At 37.3% G+C, this 19,948-nt stretch overlaps 1 protein-coding gene across 1 annotated transcript; it reads left to right on the top strand.

The window, feature by feature from the left end:
- The first annotated feature begins 15,000 nt into the window (after positions 1-15,000).
- LOC113357552 (probable U6 snRNA-associated Sm-like protein LSm4) lies at positions 15,001-18,022 on the top strand. Its single transcript, XM_026600992.1, has 8 exons — positions 15,001-15,137; positions 15,264-15,296; positions 15,391-15,432; positions 15,528-15,626; positions 15,739-15,816; positions 16,636-16,678; positions 16,967-17,134; positions 17,714-18,022. The coding sequence occupies exons 2-8, from the start codon at positions 15,294-15,296 to the stop codon at positions 17,734-17,736; spliced, it is 456 nt and encodes a 151-aa protein (XP_026456777.1). The 5' UTR covers positions 15,001-15,137; positions 15,264-15,293; the 3' UTR covers positions 17,737-18,022.
- The last annotated feature ends 1,926 nt before the right edge of the window (positions 18,023-19,948 follow it).

Raw genomic sequence — 19,948 nt, 5'->3', positions numbered from 1 at the left:
CTCAATAAATTGGTGGCGTAGTTGACGATGAACCCGCTTGAGTAGGATATGCAAATGCGTCGCTCGTCTATGATGGAGGTTGGGAAGGAAGAAATTCATCACCAATAGTGGCATCCTACCTAAAGCTGGGAAATCCATCCGACCCAAACTTTACGGTTGCACAACAGTACTGGGCTGGAATATAGTGTTAAACCAGTACAGGTAGTCAGTTCTGTCTATCGGCTTCTAGATCAATTCATTAGCTTCTTCCTAATGATGGACTTCTCTTATCAATTTCAGGTAGTCATCTTCAGAAACCTCTTTACTTCGATATGGGTTGAAGACTATCACTGTTCTTTTTTGCAACTGAATAAGTAGTCTTTCACCATAATACCAAGCACCCTTTTCAGAAATAAGGTTGTATAACACAATCCTTTTAAGGCTTAGTTGTACCATTCTGTGAGCTTGTTCTTCTTCGAACTTAGGGATTGCTTTATATGGTGTGGGACAAGGTTAAGGCTTGTTCTACACAACTGTTGAATCCTCTGAAAAATAACAGTATGTTGACCATCGTTAATTGGTTCTGCTTGCCAATTATCGACATCGTACTTCAGCACGACCGAAAAACATTAGTGTGAATCTTAAGGGAAGGTTCCAAAACACGGAAATATGTATACCACCAATACTAAAAATAATAATATGATTGGTTGGTATATTTTTCATGTCAAAATAACAAATAAATAGTGTGAAAAATATTGGTTCTTACCTCCAACAGTCCCCAAAAAGCATTAAAACTATCCTTAACACACGTCGCGTAATCACCAAGGGATATGTAAATCTCCGATAAAATTGGAGACCCCCAATCATATCTTGGTGCTTGCTCTTAATCTTGTAATGCTTCAAGAAAACCAATTAACACCACTGAGCTAGCATTTGGAAATAGACACTGGCCTAGTGTCCACGACACAAACAGGCGTTCGAGCTCCTCATAATGGTCAGGGAACAAATATGGTTGGTTATCAAACCTCAATTGTTCCATTCTCCTAGCATAACGCTGTAAAGTTTTTCAACCCAACCATTTTTGATCCATGCGCTTTTATTTTTCTATATGATTGACTTCCTTCTGCATCATTTGAGTATAAAGGAAGTCTTTGCTTCCATCTATCTTCTGATAACCAATTTAATATGTTAAATAGAAGTAAGTTTCCAGCACATGGAATTTCCGTTAACATGTACAAATCTATCAGTATATCCTATTTAACAACATATTCCTAATTAGAGTTTGTTGAATTCTATTTAAAAAAAAAAAACATAATCTAAAAATTTAATTACTAGAAAAAACTAACTTACCGCATTCAAAATCTTTGCAAAAAAAAAAAGTGTTTGTAGTCTTCCACCATCGTTATAATATAACTTGATTTATAATTGTTATAAATATCTCCAATAATATCTTCAAACTCTCTCTTGTACAACTGGGGGAAGTAACCCAAACATCGTACGGAACTCAAACCATCCACCTCTTAGAAATATTGAATTAACTCGCTTCGGATGGCCAGATATGTACATAGTGAGTACACCATCACCAGCTACTTGTCTAATATTTTTAAACTCATATTCTTTATCCACAACAAAACTTCATCCATTGGTTGGGGTATTAATATATCCTTTCTGTGTTTTTTTCTTTTCTCACTCGCCATATTTGTTTAGGAAGTAAAGCTAAAGAGAATTTTCTTAGCGAAGAGAACAGAAGAGCAGATAATTGTTGAAAAGGGAAGGGAAGGTAAAGTGTGGAGGGAATAGATGAGACAGTGCGGTATTTATAGGCGTTAGAAAGTCGAACGTCGGCAATATTGATTATAACGCATGCACTAGACTCATATCAAGCGGTATTCATGGTAGCATTGGCGATAAAGACTTTATCGCTTGCGATGTTGTCAAGATCGTTTCCTAGAATCTCTATATCGCTCCGTAGTTTCCCCATTGTGACTACTAATTTCCCGATAGTCTACATAATACAATTTACTCTGGTGACCTTATGCTACGAAATTAAGACACCCCAGGAGACTTGGTATGTGAGTAATAAAATGTATGTTCGCAAAGCATTTGACTAGAATAATAAAGATAAGCTAACTACTACTATATAATAAAGTAAATACTACTAATTTAACAATCAATAGCGAGATTACGTGGTTCCACAGGGTAATGAGTAGTGATTATTTATTAAGGTTTGAGTGTGGTTACAAACTCTTAAATGCTATGAAATGAATGAAATCAAGCCAAATAATATAAGTACAAGAACACAATCTCTAAGTATTCAACACAAGTATAATCTCTTCCTAGTTCTCTTTCTTAGTAATTGCATGTCCCTTCTTTTGAGAAGAGGCTGAGTATTTATAGCGTCTTCTCAATCAGGCACATCTTTGTTGTCTTTAGCTCCATCGAGATTTGATAGTCTATGGTCAATCTTGGCCGCTGACCTCGTCCATCTAAAGGGTGCCATGTCATTGACTCCACATGAGAGAAGAACACGCTGTCATTACATTTTTCCGTTGCATTTTATGCTGAGTCGACCTCTCAGACGCCTCTGAGTGCCTAAGCTATGCTTTGTCTCTCATTTATCTCCGTTGATCTTTGCCCACCTCGTGATGAGATAAAGCAACTTAAAAAGATGCTTTGGTACATTGCGGGTTTATCAATACTGTTGGGTCCACTCTGCTACCTCATATCTGGTCGATGAACTAGCGCCCATTATTTGGTATTCACACTCATAATGCGCAATTCAATTGGTATGGCAAACATACTTTTTTAACCTTGTGCATTTTTTGGATGGATTAGTAAAGCGGTTAGTTGTGGCCCCTAGATACTACTAACAATTACAAGGTCCAGGGTTCGAACCCGTACCTCCTCAAGGAAAGGAGCATGAGAACCATCAGGACACTTGATGGTTCTCTAACCTTGTACGTAGGAATAAGCCTTACACGTAAAAACATAAAAAAAAAATAGAACGGGACCCTAACTCAGCTGGTCATCCCCGTTCCCCAAAGTCTTCATGCGCTCCAGGAGGTCTCAGGTTCAATCCCCCAATGATGTAATATTGCAGGAATTAACATGGATGGTAGAGTTAGCTTTCCCCCCTTATGATAAAATCTCAGCCCCCCCTACCGCTTCGGCTCCCTTGGCTAGGTTACCATGAGGCTCGCTGGTAGGTTATTGCGGCAATCTGTTCAATTCATGTAGTAGTGCGTTGTTGGAGCTTAGCTTGTTAGACTTCCAACTAGTTAAGAACGGTCCCCTAGCTCAGCTGGTCATCCCCGTTCCCCAAAGTTTAATGCGCTCCAGGAAGTCCCAGGTTCGAGTCCCCAATAGCGTAATATTGCAGGAATTAACATAGAAGGTAGTGTTAGTATGCCCCATTGTGACACAATCTCAGGCCCCTCTCCCGCCTTTACGGCTCCCTTGGCTAGATTACCTATGAGGCTCGCTGGTAGGTTAGCACATCAACCTGTTCAATTAATGTAGTAGCATGTCGTTGGAGCTTAGCTTGTTAATTGTTAGGCTTCCAACTAGTTTCATGTAATTTCCAATAAAAATGGTTTAAAAAAAGAAAAAAAAATGTATTTGCACACCAAATTCTCAAATTCTCTTTGCTCTTTGTACTAGTTTATTATGTTGTCTGATAGACACTGAATACAGGATGGAGACGAGATTTGGAGGATGCCTGAATGCTACATTTGTGGGAATAAGAAAAGAGATATTTTCATGGTGAAACAACTTACTTTAGAAGTACAGATGACTTTTTGAAGATGAATATTCATCCGAGTATCACAATTCACCAAATGACCATTATAGGTTTCACCATTCTTCAACTCCACCAACTAGAACAAGTAAACCCAAAATAAAAAATTAACAAAAAGTAAATCAAAATTTACATACCAAACCACTATAACCAAATAATCGCCTGAAATCGTTTATATTACCGTAGGATGCCTTTGGGCAGTCTTTAATAAAGAGAGAGGAAGTTGTACTCAATCAAGCGAACACAAAATCAATCAGAGCGAGCAAATAAACCTTAAAAAACCCTAAATTAAAAGAAAATGGAAAAAGATACTTACCATCTTCACCCACGCTTAGAAAACCACAAAAATCTGACACAACACAATCATCAAATATGAATAGAAAAAGTCAGTATTGAAAACCCTAATTCTCAAATTTACCGAAAGAAACTGTTTAAAAGAGTAACACTGATTATTGACTTCTCTTTTTAGAAATAGGTCTAAGTCATCGCCAGGTCTAAGTCAAGAGTGTTGGAAGGCGATTTTTCTTGCGATGTTGACTTAGTCAAACGCGATTTCTGCTTCAATCTCTGGATGATTTTTGAACTCCAAATCAATTAACCCTTTGATTTTATGAACTACTGGTAACTGCTGATCTTTTAATTTTGTTATTTAATTCCATGTCATCCTATGATTTAGGTTTTCTTTCTCGTTATTTTTGACCTAATTTTTCAATTCAGAATTTTTTGGGTTTTTCTGATTTCTATCTCTTTTAATTTTCGATGCAAATAAGTTATTGATTAGTGCTTTTTAGTTCTTATTAATCTCTGCAACTCAGTTGCTTTTCACGAGTTTTCTCTTTGTTTTTTTTATTAGGTCATGAGCTAATGGAGGTGCAGTCATAGGGTTTTCTGATAATCATCATAAGGTTCCATTTATTTAGAGAATTGGGCAGTGATGGGACTTGTAACTTGGGGTTTAATTTGAAGATTATTGTTTAGACCTTAATCCTTCATACTCTGGAATTTTCATTATTGTTTTTTTTTTTTGGAATTTGAGACCTTACTTTACTAGGGATTAGAATATTTTGTTGCTTTTTCTCTCAAGGATTTGGAGGTACTGAGAACCTACTCTTGTAGGGTTTAGATCAAGTCTATGGATTTTGTATGTTGAGTTTGTTTCTCTGTTAAAGCTGCTAGTTTTGAAGATATATCTTTCAATGTTTTTGGGGGGTTCTGTGACTCTATTATTGTTGGAATTGTATTAGTATCTTATAGTTTTATGAATAATGAAGATTCTTTTATCTTGAAGCCTTTGAAGCTCTTTTTTCTCTTTTGAGTGTTGTTGTATGTTAAATCTGTTTTTGCATGGTGCAGTCTTTTCTGAATGATGGTATTAGAGATTAGCTTGGGAACTTATGAAAGTTATCTCTCTGCTATTATACTCTGAAATTACTTATGGATATCAAGAGTTCTGATTCTCTTCATCAAAAGCTATGTAATTATTATGCTTCCACTTAGTGGTAATTTTTTATTAATTGAGATTAGATATTTTTTATTCTGGACACTAATTCTCATTGGGAAAGGGTGGCTGCGTCAGAGGAAGTCTTACACTTGGCAAATTTGGTTATCCAGTTTTATTGCTCTTTGATTCTCTGTAATCTGTGAATATTCATTGCAGTCTCTTCACATCCTGTTATCTGTTGTTAATTCATGTTGGGCGTGATGGTTATCATATTGACTGGTCTTTCATATTCCATTTCCTGGACTGTGTCTTAATGCAGAGTCTTAATGCATTGTCCTTAGTCCCCTATCTATTTATACCTTTGTCTCTCAAGTTTTTGATTATGAAACTTCTATCTTCCTGAATTTAATCATACCTATCTATCCATAATTTTCACATTCTCTTTCTGAAATGGCTTTTGCTGCTGAACAAGTTAAAGTTTTAGATTTAGATGAGGATGTTGAAGAATTTTCACATCTTTTTGCTACTCTGCTATGTGATAATACTAGAAGCTACTACAAAAATTCAGTGAAGCACAATCTTAATATGATCTGGCCAATTAACTAGAATAATAAAGATAAGCTAACTACTATGATAATAATAAAGTAAATACTACTAATTTAACAATCAATGGCGAGATTACGTGGTTCCACAGGGTAATGAGTAGTGATTATTTATTAAGGTTTGAGTGTGGTTACAAACTCTTAAATGCTATGAAATGAATGAAATCAAGCCAAATAATATAAGTACAAGAACACAATCTCTAAGTATTCAACACAAGTATAATCTCTTCCTAGTTCTCTTTCTTAGTAATTGCATGTCCATTATTTTGAGAAGAGGCTGAGTATTTATAGCGTCTTCTCAATCAGGCACATCTTTGTTGTCTTTAGCTCCATCGAGATTTGATAGTCTATGGTCAATCTTGGCCGCTGACCTCGTCCATCTAAAGGGTGCCATGTCATTGACTCCACATGAGAGAAGAACACGCTGTCATTACATTTTTCCGTTGCATTTTATGCTGAGTCGACCTCTCAGACGCCTCTGAGTGCCTAAGCTATGCTTTGTCTCTCATTTATCTCCGTTGATCTTTGCCCACCTCGTGATGAGATAAAGCAACTTAAAAAGATGCTTTGGTACATTGCGGGTTTATCAATACTGTTGGGTCCACTCTGCTACCTCATATCTGGTCGATGAACTAGCGCCCATTATTTGGTATTCACACTCATAATGCGCAATTCAATTGGTATGGCAAACATACTTTTTTAACCTTGTGCATTTTTTGGATGGATTAGTAAAGCGGTTAGTTGTGGCCCCTAGATACTACTAACAATTACAAGGTCCAGGGTTCGAACCCGTACCTCCTCAAGGAAAGGAGCATGAGAACCATCAGGACACTTGATGGTTCTCTAACCTTGTACGTAGGAATAAGCCTTACACGTAAAAACATAAAAAAAAAATAGAACGGGCCCCTAACTCAGCTGGTCATCCCCGTTCCCCAAAGTCTTCATGCGCTCCAGGAGGTCTCAGGTTCAATCCCCCAATGATGTAATATTGCAGGAATTAACATGGATGGTAGAGTTAGATTGCCCCCCTTATGATAAAATCTCAGCCCCCCCCCCCCCCCCCCCCCCCCCCCCCCCCCCCCCCCCCCCCCCCCCCCCCCCCCCCCCCCACCCCCCCCCCCCCCCCCCCCCCCCCCCCCCCCCCCCCCCCCCCCCCCCCCCCCCCCCCCCCCCCCCCCCCCCCCCCCCCCCCCCCCCCCCCCCCCCCCCCCCCCCCCCCCCCCCCCCCCCCCCCCCCCCCCCCCCCCCGCTTAGGATCCCTTGGATAGGTTACCATGAGGCTCGCTGGTAGGTTATTGCGGCAACCTGTTCAATTCATGTAGTAGTGCGTTGTTGGAGCTTAGCTTGTTAGACTTCCAACTAGTTAAGAACGGTCCCCTAGCTCAGCTGGTCATCCCCGTTCCCCAAAGTTTAATGCGCTCCAGGAAGTCCCAGGTTCGAGTCCCCAATGGCGTAATATTGCAGGAATTAACATAGAAGGTAGTGTTAGTATGCCCCATTGTGATACAATCTCAGGCCCCTCTCCCGCCTTTACGGCTCCCTTGGCTAGATTACCTATGAGGCTCGCTGGTAGGTTAGCACATCAACTTGTTCAATTAATGTAGTAGCATGTCGTTGGAGCTTAGCTTGTTAATTGTTAGGCTTCCAACTAGTTTCATGTAATTTCCAATAAAAATGGTTTAAAAAAAGAAAAAAAATGTATTTGCACACCAAATTCTCAAATTCTCTTTGCTCTTTGTACTAGTTTATTATGTTGTCTGATAGACACTGAATACATGATGGAGACGAGATTTGGAGGATGCCTGAATGCTACATTTGTGGGAATAAGCAAAGAGATATTTTCATGGTGAAACAACTTACTTTAGAAGTACAGATGACTTTTTGAAGATGAATATTCATCCAAGTATCACAATTCACCAAATGACCATTATAGGTTTCACCATTCTTCAACTCCACCAACTAGAACAAGTAAACCCAAAATAAAAAATTAACAAAAAGTAAATCAAAATTTACATACCAAACCACTATAACCAAATAATCGCCTGAAATCGTTTATATTACCGTAGGATGCCCTTGGGCAGTCTTTAATAAAGAGAGAGGAAGTTGTACTCAATCAAGCAAACACAAAATCAATCAGAGCGAGCAAATAAACCTTAAAAAACCCTAAATTAAAAGAAAATGGAAAAAGATACTTACCATCTTCACTCACGCTTAGAAAACCACAAAAATCTGACACAACACAATCATCAAATCAGAACAGAAAAAGTCAGTACTGAAAACCCTAATTCTCAAATTTACCGAAAGAAACTGTTTAAAAGAGTAACACTGATTATTGACTTCTATTTTTAGAAATAGGTCTAAGTCATCGCCAGGTCTAAGTCAAGAGTGTTGGAAGGCGATTTTTCTTGCGACGTTGACTTAGTCAAACGCGATTTCTGCTTCAATCTCTGGATGATTTCTGAACTCCAAATCAATTAACCCTTTGATTTTATGTACTACTGGTAACTGTTGATCTTTTAATTTTGTTATTTAGTTCCTTGTCATCCTATGATTTAGGTTTTCTTTCTCGTTATTTTTGACCTAATTTTTCAATTCAGAATTTTTTGGGTTTTTCTGATTTCTATCTTTTTTAATTTTCGATGCAAATAAGTTATTGATTAGTGCTTTTTAGTTCTTATTAATCTCTGCAACTCAGTTCCTTTTAACGAGTTTTCTCATTGTTCTTTTTATTAGGTCATGAGCTAGTGGAGGTGCAGTCATAGGGTTTTCTGATAATCATCATAAGGTTCGATTTATTTAGAGAATTGGGCAGTGATGGGACTTGTAATTTGGGGTTTAATTTGAAGATTATTGTTTAGACCTTAATCCTTCATACTCTGGAATTTTCATTATTGTTTTTTTTTTGGAATTTGAGACCCTACTTTACTAGGGATTAGAATATTTTGTTGCTTTTTCTCTCAAGGATTTGGAGGTACTGAGAACCTACTCTTGTAGGGTTTAGATCAAGTCTATGGCTTTTGTATGTTGAGTTTCTTTCTCTGTTAAAGCTGCTAGTTTTGAAGATATATCTTTCAATGGTTTTGGGGGGTTCTGTGACTCTATTATTGTTGGAATTGTATTAGTATCTTATAGTTTTATGAATAATAAAGATTCTTTTATCTTAAAGCCTTTGAAGCTCTTTTCTCTCTCTTGAGTGTTGTTGTATGTTAAATCTTCTTTTGCATGGTGTAGTCTTTTCTTAAGTATGGTATTAGAGATTAGCTTGGGAACTTATGAAAGTTATCTCTCTACTATTATACTCTGAAATTACTTATGGATATCAAGAGTTCTGATTCTCTTCATCAAAAGCTATGTAATTATTATGCTTCCACTTAGTGGTAATTTTTTATTAATTGAGATTAGATATTTTTTATTCTGGACACTAATTCTCATTGGGAAAGGGTGGTTGCATCAGAGGAAGTCTTACACTTGGCAAATTTGGTTATCCAGTTTTATTGCTCTTTGATTCTCTGTAATCTGTGAATATTCATTGCAGTCTCTTCACATCCTGTTATCTGTTGTTAATTCATGTTGGGCGTGATGGTTATCATATTGACTGGTCTTTCACATTCCATTTCCTAGACTGTGTCTTAATGCATTGTCCTTAGTCCCCTATCTATTTATACCTTTGTCTCTCAAGTTTTTGATTATGAAACTTCTATCTTCCTGAATTTATTCATACTTATCTATCCATAGTTTTCACATTCTCTTTCTGAAATGGCTTTTGCTGCTGAACAAGTTAAAGTTTTAGATTTAGATGAGGATGTTGAAAAATTTCCACATCTATTTGCTATTCTGCTATGTGATAATACTATAAGCTACTACAAAACTTCAGTGAAGCATAATCTTAATATGATCTGGCCAATTGACTTTGCTGATTTTAAGCTTGCAAAACCCTTTATGCAAGGAATGCGTTATCCTAATCTGTTTGATGTCTTGTTTAAGAAAAGTCAGGATAGGAATATTACCTTCTCGGCTCGTCCTACCTTGGTTTTTGGTAAGCTTTTTGCAGTTCAGCCTTTGAACAAGCTGGAGGATATCTTTGATCTGGTATGGGAAAATACACTTATGCCAGTGCAAGTATCCATCCCTTCTGATCTGGTAAACAAAGGAAGGCAGGAGAAGTTATGGACCAGATTAGAGTCTTTGTCAATGCTGAATCTGTTGTTGGTAACATGTTTGAGGTTAAGTTGATGGTTCCTCTCAACTCTCCATTGACTAGAAAGGTTGTTATTAATACTCCTAGCAAATCTTTTTTTATGTCTGCCTTTTATCCCCGTCTTCTCTTTCGTGCTTGCAATCGATGTTTTGTTCTAATCCATGATGAAGTTAGATATCGTTAAATACAAGCTCAAATCCTTGTCCGAGCACTGCCAGCTCCTACTGCTAGAGCTAATTATTGTGGTTACTAATCCACGATGGAATCGAGCTGGTGGTGTGGGTTCAGGAAATGTTAGAGCTCCCCATTCTTCTTCTTCTGCTGCTGCTGCTGTTGCTTCTAGTTCTGACTCAAAGCCCACTGCTTTCTCTGTAAGTCTTCAACCTTCTCGGGCTTTAAGTAATAGAAGCTCTGCTTTCTCCTTGATTTGTTTTGCTTTTGCAATGCCTTCAGCTGCTCCTTTAATCATTCGTGATCTGTCAAGTAATGTGCCTTCTTCTCCTCGTCCTTCTCTTGTGCCCGAGTTTCCCTTATTGTCGCCTTTTGATAGAAAAGGCAAGAGGCCTAGGACTGAGTTTGAATCTAATCCTTTTGCATTCATGACTAACCCTCATTGGCCTCCTGTGTCTTCTGTGCCTCCTTTTTCTCCTCCTTCTGATATGTCTTTTAACGTGGGGTCTGTTGGTGAGTCTTCCTCGATTGGTGCAACTAATGGGAATATGGTTTGTTCCTTTTCATACTCCTCTTTCTCTCAGACTTTTGTGTCGCCTTTGGGTTGTTCTTCGGGTTTTTCGTTTAGTGCTGCTTCAGAATTAAATTTCACCTCTGCTTCATTTGGTTCTTTTATGCCTGAAAATGGAACCTCGAGTGAGAATGGTCTTTTTGGGTCTAATGTGGGTGCTAATGACGCTGTTATCCTTGAGCCTATGACTCTATATGCTCTCCCACCTGAACCAGAGGTTTCTGATGAAGAATTTGAAAGGGAGATTGACCTTATGATGTTGGATGAAGACCCTATGGCAGCTGATGCCTCTAATGCTCATGACCATGTAAGTCTTTCTAAGCCTTGATTGTTCTCTGTCTTTTATTTCTTTTTGTCTTTTGCTACTGTGTTGATTTGCTTGTTTGTACTTCCTTTTTATTTTGGCCTATTCCCTCCATTTTTCTGTTTGTTATCATGAAAATCTTGTGTTGGAATATGAATGGTTGTTGTTCTGACAAAAAATGGAGGCATCTTTTAAATCTTGTTAGGAAATATAAAATTGATTGTATTTGCTTGTTAGAGACTATGTTTGATGAATATACTGTTAATAAATTCATTCACCACTTGCCTTATGACTCTTGGAACATCATTCCTGCTGTGGGAAAGTCAGATGGTCTAGCTTTTGGTTATTTTGGTAAATCTTCGATTGAAGTTTTAGGTTGCTCCCTTAATATGGTTCATATTCTTTGTGATGTTACGCCTGTGATTAAGAATTGTGTTGTCTCTTTCATATATGTTTCGACTAACTTAGCTGGTATGAAGAATCAATGGAATTTTCTTAGTGAAATGTGTGATAATAATAAAAATCCTTGGATGCTTGGGGGAGACTTTAACTTCATTTTGCATGCCTCTGAAAAGCAAGGTGGTAACCCGGAAAAATCTCTCCCACCCAACTTTACTAAAGATAACTTAAATAAGATGAATATGCATGAGGTCCTCTCCTTTGGCAATCCTTTTACCTGGTGTAATAGGCGATTCAGAAATCCTACTGATCTTATTTTCGAGAAACTTGATAGGGATTTTATGAATGATAGATGGGTGTCTATTCTTCCGCAGACTAGAGTCACTAATTTGGGTTGTATATATTCTGATCACTGTCCGATTCTGGTCAAATGTTTTCATTTTGAGAAGCACTACAAGATTCCTTATAAATTTTTTAGATGCTGGCATCTTAATCCTGAATTTGAAGATGTATTGCATGCTTCTTGGTTTTTTTCTGTTAAAGGATCACCTAATTATATCATAGACAGGAAACTCAGTAATGTTAGTCGGGATATGACCAAATGGAATATCAACTTTTTTGGTCATATTAAAACCACAATTAATAATCTTAATGCTGAATTATAAAAGCTTCAAGCTCTGCCTTATTCTCCACAAATTGGTGGCTTCATTCTTAACTATGCCAATCAACTTGATTATTGGTATGAAATTGAGCACTCTTTCTATGAGCAGAAATCTAGAATTCATTATTTCACTCAATATGATCGGAACACTCACTATTTTCATAATTCTGTCAAACTTAGTAATATGTATAATACTATATTAGGGATGATCAAGGTAATTGGTTAGAAAATAGAGATCAGATTTCTTCCTTGCTCACTAAACATTTTAAGAAAATTTTTACTTCCTCCTGTCCTAGTATGGTTGATATTGAAGATTCTCTTGAACATGTTTCCCCAATTATCTCTGATGAGGTAAATGCTACTTTAACTGTTGTGCCGTCTCCGAAGGAATTTTTGGATATTGTTGTTGCCTTAGACCCTTGGAGTTCTCCAGGACCCGACGGATTCCCGGCTGGTTTCTATAAAGATAACTGGGACACTGTTAAGGATGAAGTCATTGCTCATGTGTAAAGTTTTTTCACTAATAGGTATCTGCTTAAGCATTCTAATTATACCTTTATAACTTTAATCCCTAAAGTCAAGAATGCTTCTTCCCTACATGACTTTAGACCCATTAGTTTGTTGAATTCTGTTTATAAAATCATTTCCAATATTTTAACTAATCGTTTAAAGCCTATCTTAGACGGTTTAATTTCGCCTTTTCAGTCTGCTTTTATTGCCAATAGGAAAATTCATGATAATATTATCATTACTCATGAAATTCTCCATGCTTTTAAAAAGAAAAAGAAAAATGCCAAAAATGGTCATATTGCTATCAAGTTAGACCTTTCTAAAGCTTTCGATAGGCTGGAATGGTCCTTTATTGTTGCAGTTTTTAGGAAACTAGGTTTTTCTGAAGCTTGGTGCCAAATGATTCTTCAGTGTATAAGTACGGTCTCCTATGCTATTTTGGTTAATGGTTCTCCAGGTGAGTCTTTTTTTTACCCTCTAGAGGTATCAGACAAGGCGATTGTCTTTCGCCTTATAACCCTAGTCATTAGTCATTAGGCGATTGTCTTTCGCCTTATAATGCCTAGTCCAAAAAGAACCCTAGTCATTAGTCATTAGGCATTAGAAAAACCCTAGTCCAAAAAGGACTTTCTGGTGGTCCAAAAAGAACCCTAGTCATGGGGAGATTTAGGTAAATCTAAATTGTCGGGGGGTCTTGGCATTAGAAATTCTCATGCAACTAATAGAGTCTTCATTTGTAAGCTTGGTTGGCGTGTGTTGAAAAATCCAGGGCTCTTATTGTCTTCCTTAAAGATAAATATTTTCCAAACCAAAATCTTTTGAAAATTGATAAAGCGGCTGCTTCGTCTTCTTGGATTTGGAAAGGTATTGTAAATGGTATTAAGTTTCTAAAAGCTAACTCTGTTATCAAGATCGGTAATGGTTTTTCAACGAATATTTGGAATTCGGTTTGGATCCCAGGTATGACTTCTCCTCCTTCGTCTTCTCATCCGAACTGGTCGAATTATACTTATGTTAGTGATCTTGTCGACTCTCATACAAATAACTGGAACCTGAGCTTGCTGTCCAACCTTTTTTCTCATGATTTAGTGACTAGGATTAGAACTATTCGATTAAACCATAGACAAATGGATACTGTAATGTGGATGCATACTAAATGTGGTAAATTTACAGTTAGGTCTGCTTACAAGAGATTTATGAATGATATTGCTTCCTCTGAAGACTCGGTTTTTTGGAGAAAAGTTTGGAGGATCGATTGTTTGCCAAAGATCAAGTTTTTCCTTTGGAAAATTTTCGCTTATATGTTACATGTTAATACATTGATTCATGAGTATAATCATTCTGTGGATATTTTGTGTCCCCTTTGTCTTAACCATGATGAAACAGTTTTGCATCTTTTTGTAGAATGCCCAATTGCTGCTCATATTTGGTTTGGCATGTCTTTGCAACATCTGATCTATTTTTATATTGAATGGATTGATGATTTGTTTCTTGCTTGGCATAGTCCTGATCTCTCTGAATCTCCTTATAAAGTCAATTGGCCTTCTATTAGAGTTATTGTCATGTGGTGTATATGGAAGTTGAGATGTGATGTTCTCTTCAGGCATACTGGGATTGATCTGCCACGTGTGATTCTTAATACTAAGAGAATGATTAACTCCTATATTTCTCCTAGTAATCCTATTTCTGTCCGGCTGTGTGGTTATAAACTGCAAGCTTCTGAAGTGAATCATTTCATGTTTGTAGATGCTTCTTATAAGAAATTTAAAATGGGTTTGGGTATTATCTGGTGTGACTGTGCAAGGAATGTGAATAGCTCGAGGGATAACGTTGGATTGATTTCAGATGCAGTGGGGGCTGAAGCTGCTGCTCTAATTTTGGCTTTCTCTTGGGCAGAAGAGATGAATCTCTCCAATGTTGTCTTTGTTTGTGACTGTCTACAGTTGGTGCATTTTGTGAATGGAGTCAGCTGTAAAATAGAAGGGTGGAACGGTGATCTTTAGAACAATGTCAAAGCTTATTCTCTAGGTCTTTATCTTATAAACTGGTGTATGTTAAGCGTCGAAACAATAACTTAGCAGACAGGCTTGCTCGCAGAGCTAGGTCTGATAGTCTTAGTGGTCTTTGGTCTCCTCTTCCTCCCTTTTTAACTTTGTTGTTGAGGAATGAGTAACTTTCGGATGTTTGTAATTCCTTCTTTTGTTAATGATATGGTGTGTGTTCTTCAGCAAAAAAAAAAAAAAAAAAAAAAAAAAAAAAAAATCCCACCCGAAGCAAACATGGACTCATGTAACGAGTCCGGTTTTGCGCGCATACACTCTGAACGAGTTGGCGACCAACACCCGTCGTACTTAAAAAAAGAAAAGTAGTCTTTTTTTCTTCAAATATATACATCGTCTCTGTGCGCTGAGACTTGAGAGGCCTTCTCTTTCAGAGAGAAACCGCGCCCAAATCCGATCTCCCGGTTACCCCCCTCTCAAATCTCGAAGTTGGGAGATCAACTCGGTATGTTCACTAGGCGAAGTCAATAATCAGTGTTACTCTTTTAAACAGTTTCTTTCGGTAAATTTGAGAATTAGGGTTTTCAGTACTGACTTTTTCTGTTCTGATTTGATGATTGTGTTGTGTCAGATTTTTGTGGTTTTCTAAGCGTGAGTGAAGATGGTAAGTATCTTTTTCCATTTTTCTTTTGATTTAGGGTTTTTTAAGGTTTATTTGCTCGCTCTGATTGATTTTGTGTTTGCTTGATTGAGTACAGCTTCCTCTCTCTTTATTAAAGACTGCCCAAGGGCATCCTATGGTAATATAAACGATTTCAGGCGATTATTTGGTGTTTGGTATGTAAATTTTGATTTACTTTTTGTTAATTTTTTATTTTGGGTTTACTTGTTCTAGTTGGTGGAGTTGAAGAATGGTGAAACCTATAATGGCCATTTGGTGAATTGTGATACTTGGATGAATATTCATCTTCGGGAAGTCATCTGTACTTCTAAAGTAAGTTGTTTCACCATGAAAATCTCTCTTTGCTTATTTACAGATCAAAAAAGAAAAATCTCTTTGCTCTATGTACTAGTTTATTATGCTGTCTGATAGACACTGAATACAGGATGGAGATAGGTTTTGGAGGATGCCTGAATGCTACATTCGTGGGAATACGATTAAGTACCTTCGAGTACCAGATGAGGTATTTTACAAGTTTTTCTATATAAGTAGCAAACCTCTCTGCATATCATCTATTAAGAAGTGTTTAAGACAGTTTGAAGTTGTAACATATAATGCTTTTGTCAGAAATATTTCTGATGAGACTTTACAACCTAATGAACAATAACATGATATTTCATATTATGTGCAGCAGTTGTTTGAGCTTTTTAACGTTGTCTAACTCTGTTTTGCCTACTTAGCTATTGATATTTCATATGTGTAGCAGTTCTTTGAGCTTTAGATATCATGATCATTGCCAAAACTCATGTGTTTTTCATTTGGCCAGCAGTCATAAATAAGAATTAGGAAAATAGAAACAAGTGATGCTCCTTTTGGCCATTTTTGAAGTCCCAAAATTTTAACACTAACCCAAAACTGTTGATGTTTGCTTGGATGTCTCCTAGACACTGTAATGAAGAGATGGCAGACTTTTATACTCCTTGATCATGATAGAAATCCGAAAATGTTTAATTAACCCCAACACTGTTGATTTTTCCTTGGTATCTCTTGCACACTGGTGCTCGGATGATTTTTTATCCACCCTAACAATCCGTACATAATTATCCAACACCCGGACATAGTTAGTCATGGTACGCTTTATCTTGAGTCAACTCCATCAAAGTTTTACCAAGAGAGATATAGGTAGTGGCACGGTTTCTCTTTCTTTCTTTTCTTTTCTTTTCTTTTCTTTTCTTTTCTTTTCTTTTCTTTTCTTGATGTTTGTGTGTATGTGTGTATTGATGCACAGTTTGGTAAAACTCCATGGTAATCACCCTTCGTATTTTTTCTGTTCATTGTTCAGGTGATCGATAAAGTTCAGGAAGAAACAAACAAGAGTCGCTCAGGTTCGTCTCGTACTCTACGCTTTCTTTTAAGTTGAGTACGGGGAGACTGCGTGAAAAAAATAAAAATATTAAAAAGTCGCCCTATGTGTACATTTCCATGTTTTTCTGATGCGCCAAAGATTCAATTAAAAATCTGTATGTCCTTATATATGGTTCCTTTCCCATAGATGAGCCTGCTAACTAGCTCCATAAGTTTACTTTTGCCTAGTTGGCAAAAAAATTTCATACAGGTTTATGGAGCAATTGTACTATTGCTAATTGCATCTTATGATTGTTTGATTTGTTCAGATAGGAAACCACCTGGCGTAGGAAGAGGACGAGGAAGAGGTAGAGAAGATGGTCCTGGTGGGAGACCAGCGAAAGGCATTGGTCGTGGTTCTGATGATGGAGGCGGTAGAGGTATGGGTGGAGGCCGGGGCCGGGGTGGTCCTGGCAGCAAAAGCGGTGGCAGCAGAGGTATGTTATTTCACCGTGTTATGAATTTGTTCAGCATTGTATTTTTTTTTATGTCCATAATCAGTGGTAGTAGTGGTATGCTATTTCACCATGTTCTGAATTTGTTATCAGCATGGTACTTTTTTATGTCCATAATCCTAAATTCTTTCAGTCCTATAATCGGTAACATCCACTTCTTATCTATAAAAATTTAAGGCACGGAATATAAAGAAAATTTCTTGTTCACACTGAACTTGTATTTGTGTGAAGTAATCCTTCAATGCAAGATTATATTAACGTCTTTTCCATTTTAGAAAATGTTAATCTTTTGATACCATTATGTTTTTTGCTCTGTTTTCTATGGTACCAGTATGTTGATCCTCTCTTTGTGAATTACAGTTACATAGAACTCTTCGCTGTTAACTTTAGTTTGCTTAGTTCCTTTAGTTCGTCCCTGGACCCTGGTAAATTATCTAATGGTATCTTTTTGTGAATTACAGTTACATAGAACTCTTCGCTGTTAACTTTTATAAGTTTGCTTAGTTCCTTTAGTTCGTCCCTGGTAAATTATCTAATGGTATCTTTTAATCTGTTGAACAGGTGGAGGCCGTGGCCGTGGGTGATTTACAATTAATGGGATTGAACAATTGAAGGAAGCAGTAGACCACTTTTATAACGGCATTGCTCCTTGTTAAACTAAAATCGTGCTGTGTTGAAGCAGTGAGGGTGTGAATGTAAGATCTATTTGAGTTTCGTTATTTCTGGATCTGATACATCTTGTTATTAAAGGTGGTGGGTAGTGTTTGTGGTTACGAGACAACGTTCTGTAGTGGAAAGAAAAAGGGAAAGAAGTATGTATCTGTGTTTGATTTTTCTTACTAATGTTAGTTTGTGTTTCTTATTATTCGAGGTATGCGGCTTGTGATTTATGAGCAGAAAGCATGTTTCTGTTTTCCTGCTTAATACGTGTTTATTCAAAGTTACACTTACAGCCCGTTCGGCTGGGAGAATTAGAATGCTAGGAATTCAATTATGGGGTAATTGGACTTCAAGGAATTTTGATTCCAATCCAAAAAATTTGTGTTCGGTTGAGGTAATTCAGTTACCTTTGTTTTTGCCTCGGAATCCAATTCCATTGCATCATTGGACCACTGCAATAGAAATCTACCATTTTGGGGGAATTGGATTCCAAAGAATTAAAACTACATTTGCTCCGTTCGGTTCAAGGAATTCCGGCTGTTAATGAATTAACAGTGAGGCTGAACTGATGTACACCTGACAAGTACCCCTGTATAAGATGAGGTTCTGATATTAGAAATACAGTCTAAAGACATTTTTTGCAGCAAGTCAACACTGTAACAACCTAAACCTTCTGATTTTCATAGGTGAACAGATGGAGGAAGATAGGTACTGCAGCAGCGGATGCTCCTGACAAACACCTCTATAACAGTCTTAAACTAAAGAGTCTTCAGTCACTCTTTAGACTGAAACTTTCTAATACAAGAAAGGTTCTGTTAATGATAATACAGTCTAAAGAGTAAAGACACTCTTTTGCTCATCGTCAGTTCCATTTTGATTCATTTTGATAGTAGAAGACGATCAATAAAAGCAAGGAAAAGCGGGAGAAAAAACCAGACTTTCCGCATTCTCTCTGGCGTAATTACAGGGAAACAGCTCAGCGGGAGAAAATTTCTCAATCAAATTTCAATAGCATTCAAAACCATATCCTCCTTATTTATGGGTACAATAATTTTCTTACGGTTTTGGAAGATAAATATTATCTCCATGCAACTATTTTTGGTCACCCTAGTCAACACAATTATCTTTATAACCAAGCGGTTGATAAACCACATAGTACCTTGCTAAAAAGAATTCTTAAATCTTCTTGGAACAACCACAAGTTCAAAGAAATGGCTTCTTCTTCTAATAACCAAATCTCTGCAATCACTGGTAAGATGCACAACACTCAGATCCGTGATATATGTGCTAGACAGATGTGAAGAGCAGTTGGTAAGAAGGAAGTGATCAACAAAGTTACTGATGAATGGCGCACAACCTTAATAGGAAAACTTTTTGCTAAAGACTCAATTGAAACTGAAGTGGTAAGAAAGGCAGTAACTCTCTCTGGAGTAGATACAGAACTAAAGAAGTCGGAGCTATTGATAAGAATCTTTTTCTGTTCAAATTCTACACTGAAGACAATATGAACTCAGTTCTCAACAAAGGTCCCTGGAATGTGGTGAAATACCATCTTAATCTGAAGAAGTATGACCCTGTTGTTCCAGTAAAAGACTGGACTTTCACTCACCAGGAATGGAATGTGCAATTCAAGAATCTCTTGCTTGAACATCACTCAGTGGAGGTAGTTAGAGAAGCTATTCAAGAACTTGGTACAAAAATTTGGACAGACCCTAAAGACTGTAGGCTAAACTATGGTAACACAATTACTGCAAGAATCAACATCGACCTTTCCAAGCTATTACATAGAGGAGGATGGTGGAACACTGCAACAGATGATGTCATTTGGATTCGTTTCCATTGGGAAAGACAACCTCACAGTCTTTGTCCTAAATGTTTCACTATTGATCATAATGAAGCAAAATGCTTGGATGTTTCGGGCGATCTGATGATAAGGAGGTTTACTAATGAGGAATACATTGCTTACCCCCATGAACTAGCTGAGTCTTATGGTGTGGAAATTACTGATGATATAGAGTTTCTCGTTCAAAGAATCAGTGAAGCTGCTATTAAGATGAAGGAAAAAGAGATAAAAGAAGAAGAAGAGTCAGTTTGAAACAATAAAATATCCAGAACTGATGATAATGAACCTCTTGA

Source organism: Papaver somniferum, chromosome 3 (genome assembly GCF_003573695.1).
Source record: "Papaver somniferum cultivar HN1 chromosome 3, ASM357369v1, whole genome shotgun sequence".
Lineage (NCBI taxonomy): Eukaryota > Viridiplantae > Streptophyta > Magnoliopsida > Ranunculales > Papaveraceae > Papaver > Papaver somniferum.
The sequence above is the reverse complement of the archived record's forward strand: the minus strand, read 5'-3'. Positions and strand labels throughout refer to the sequence as shown.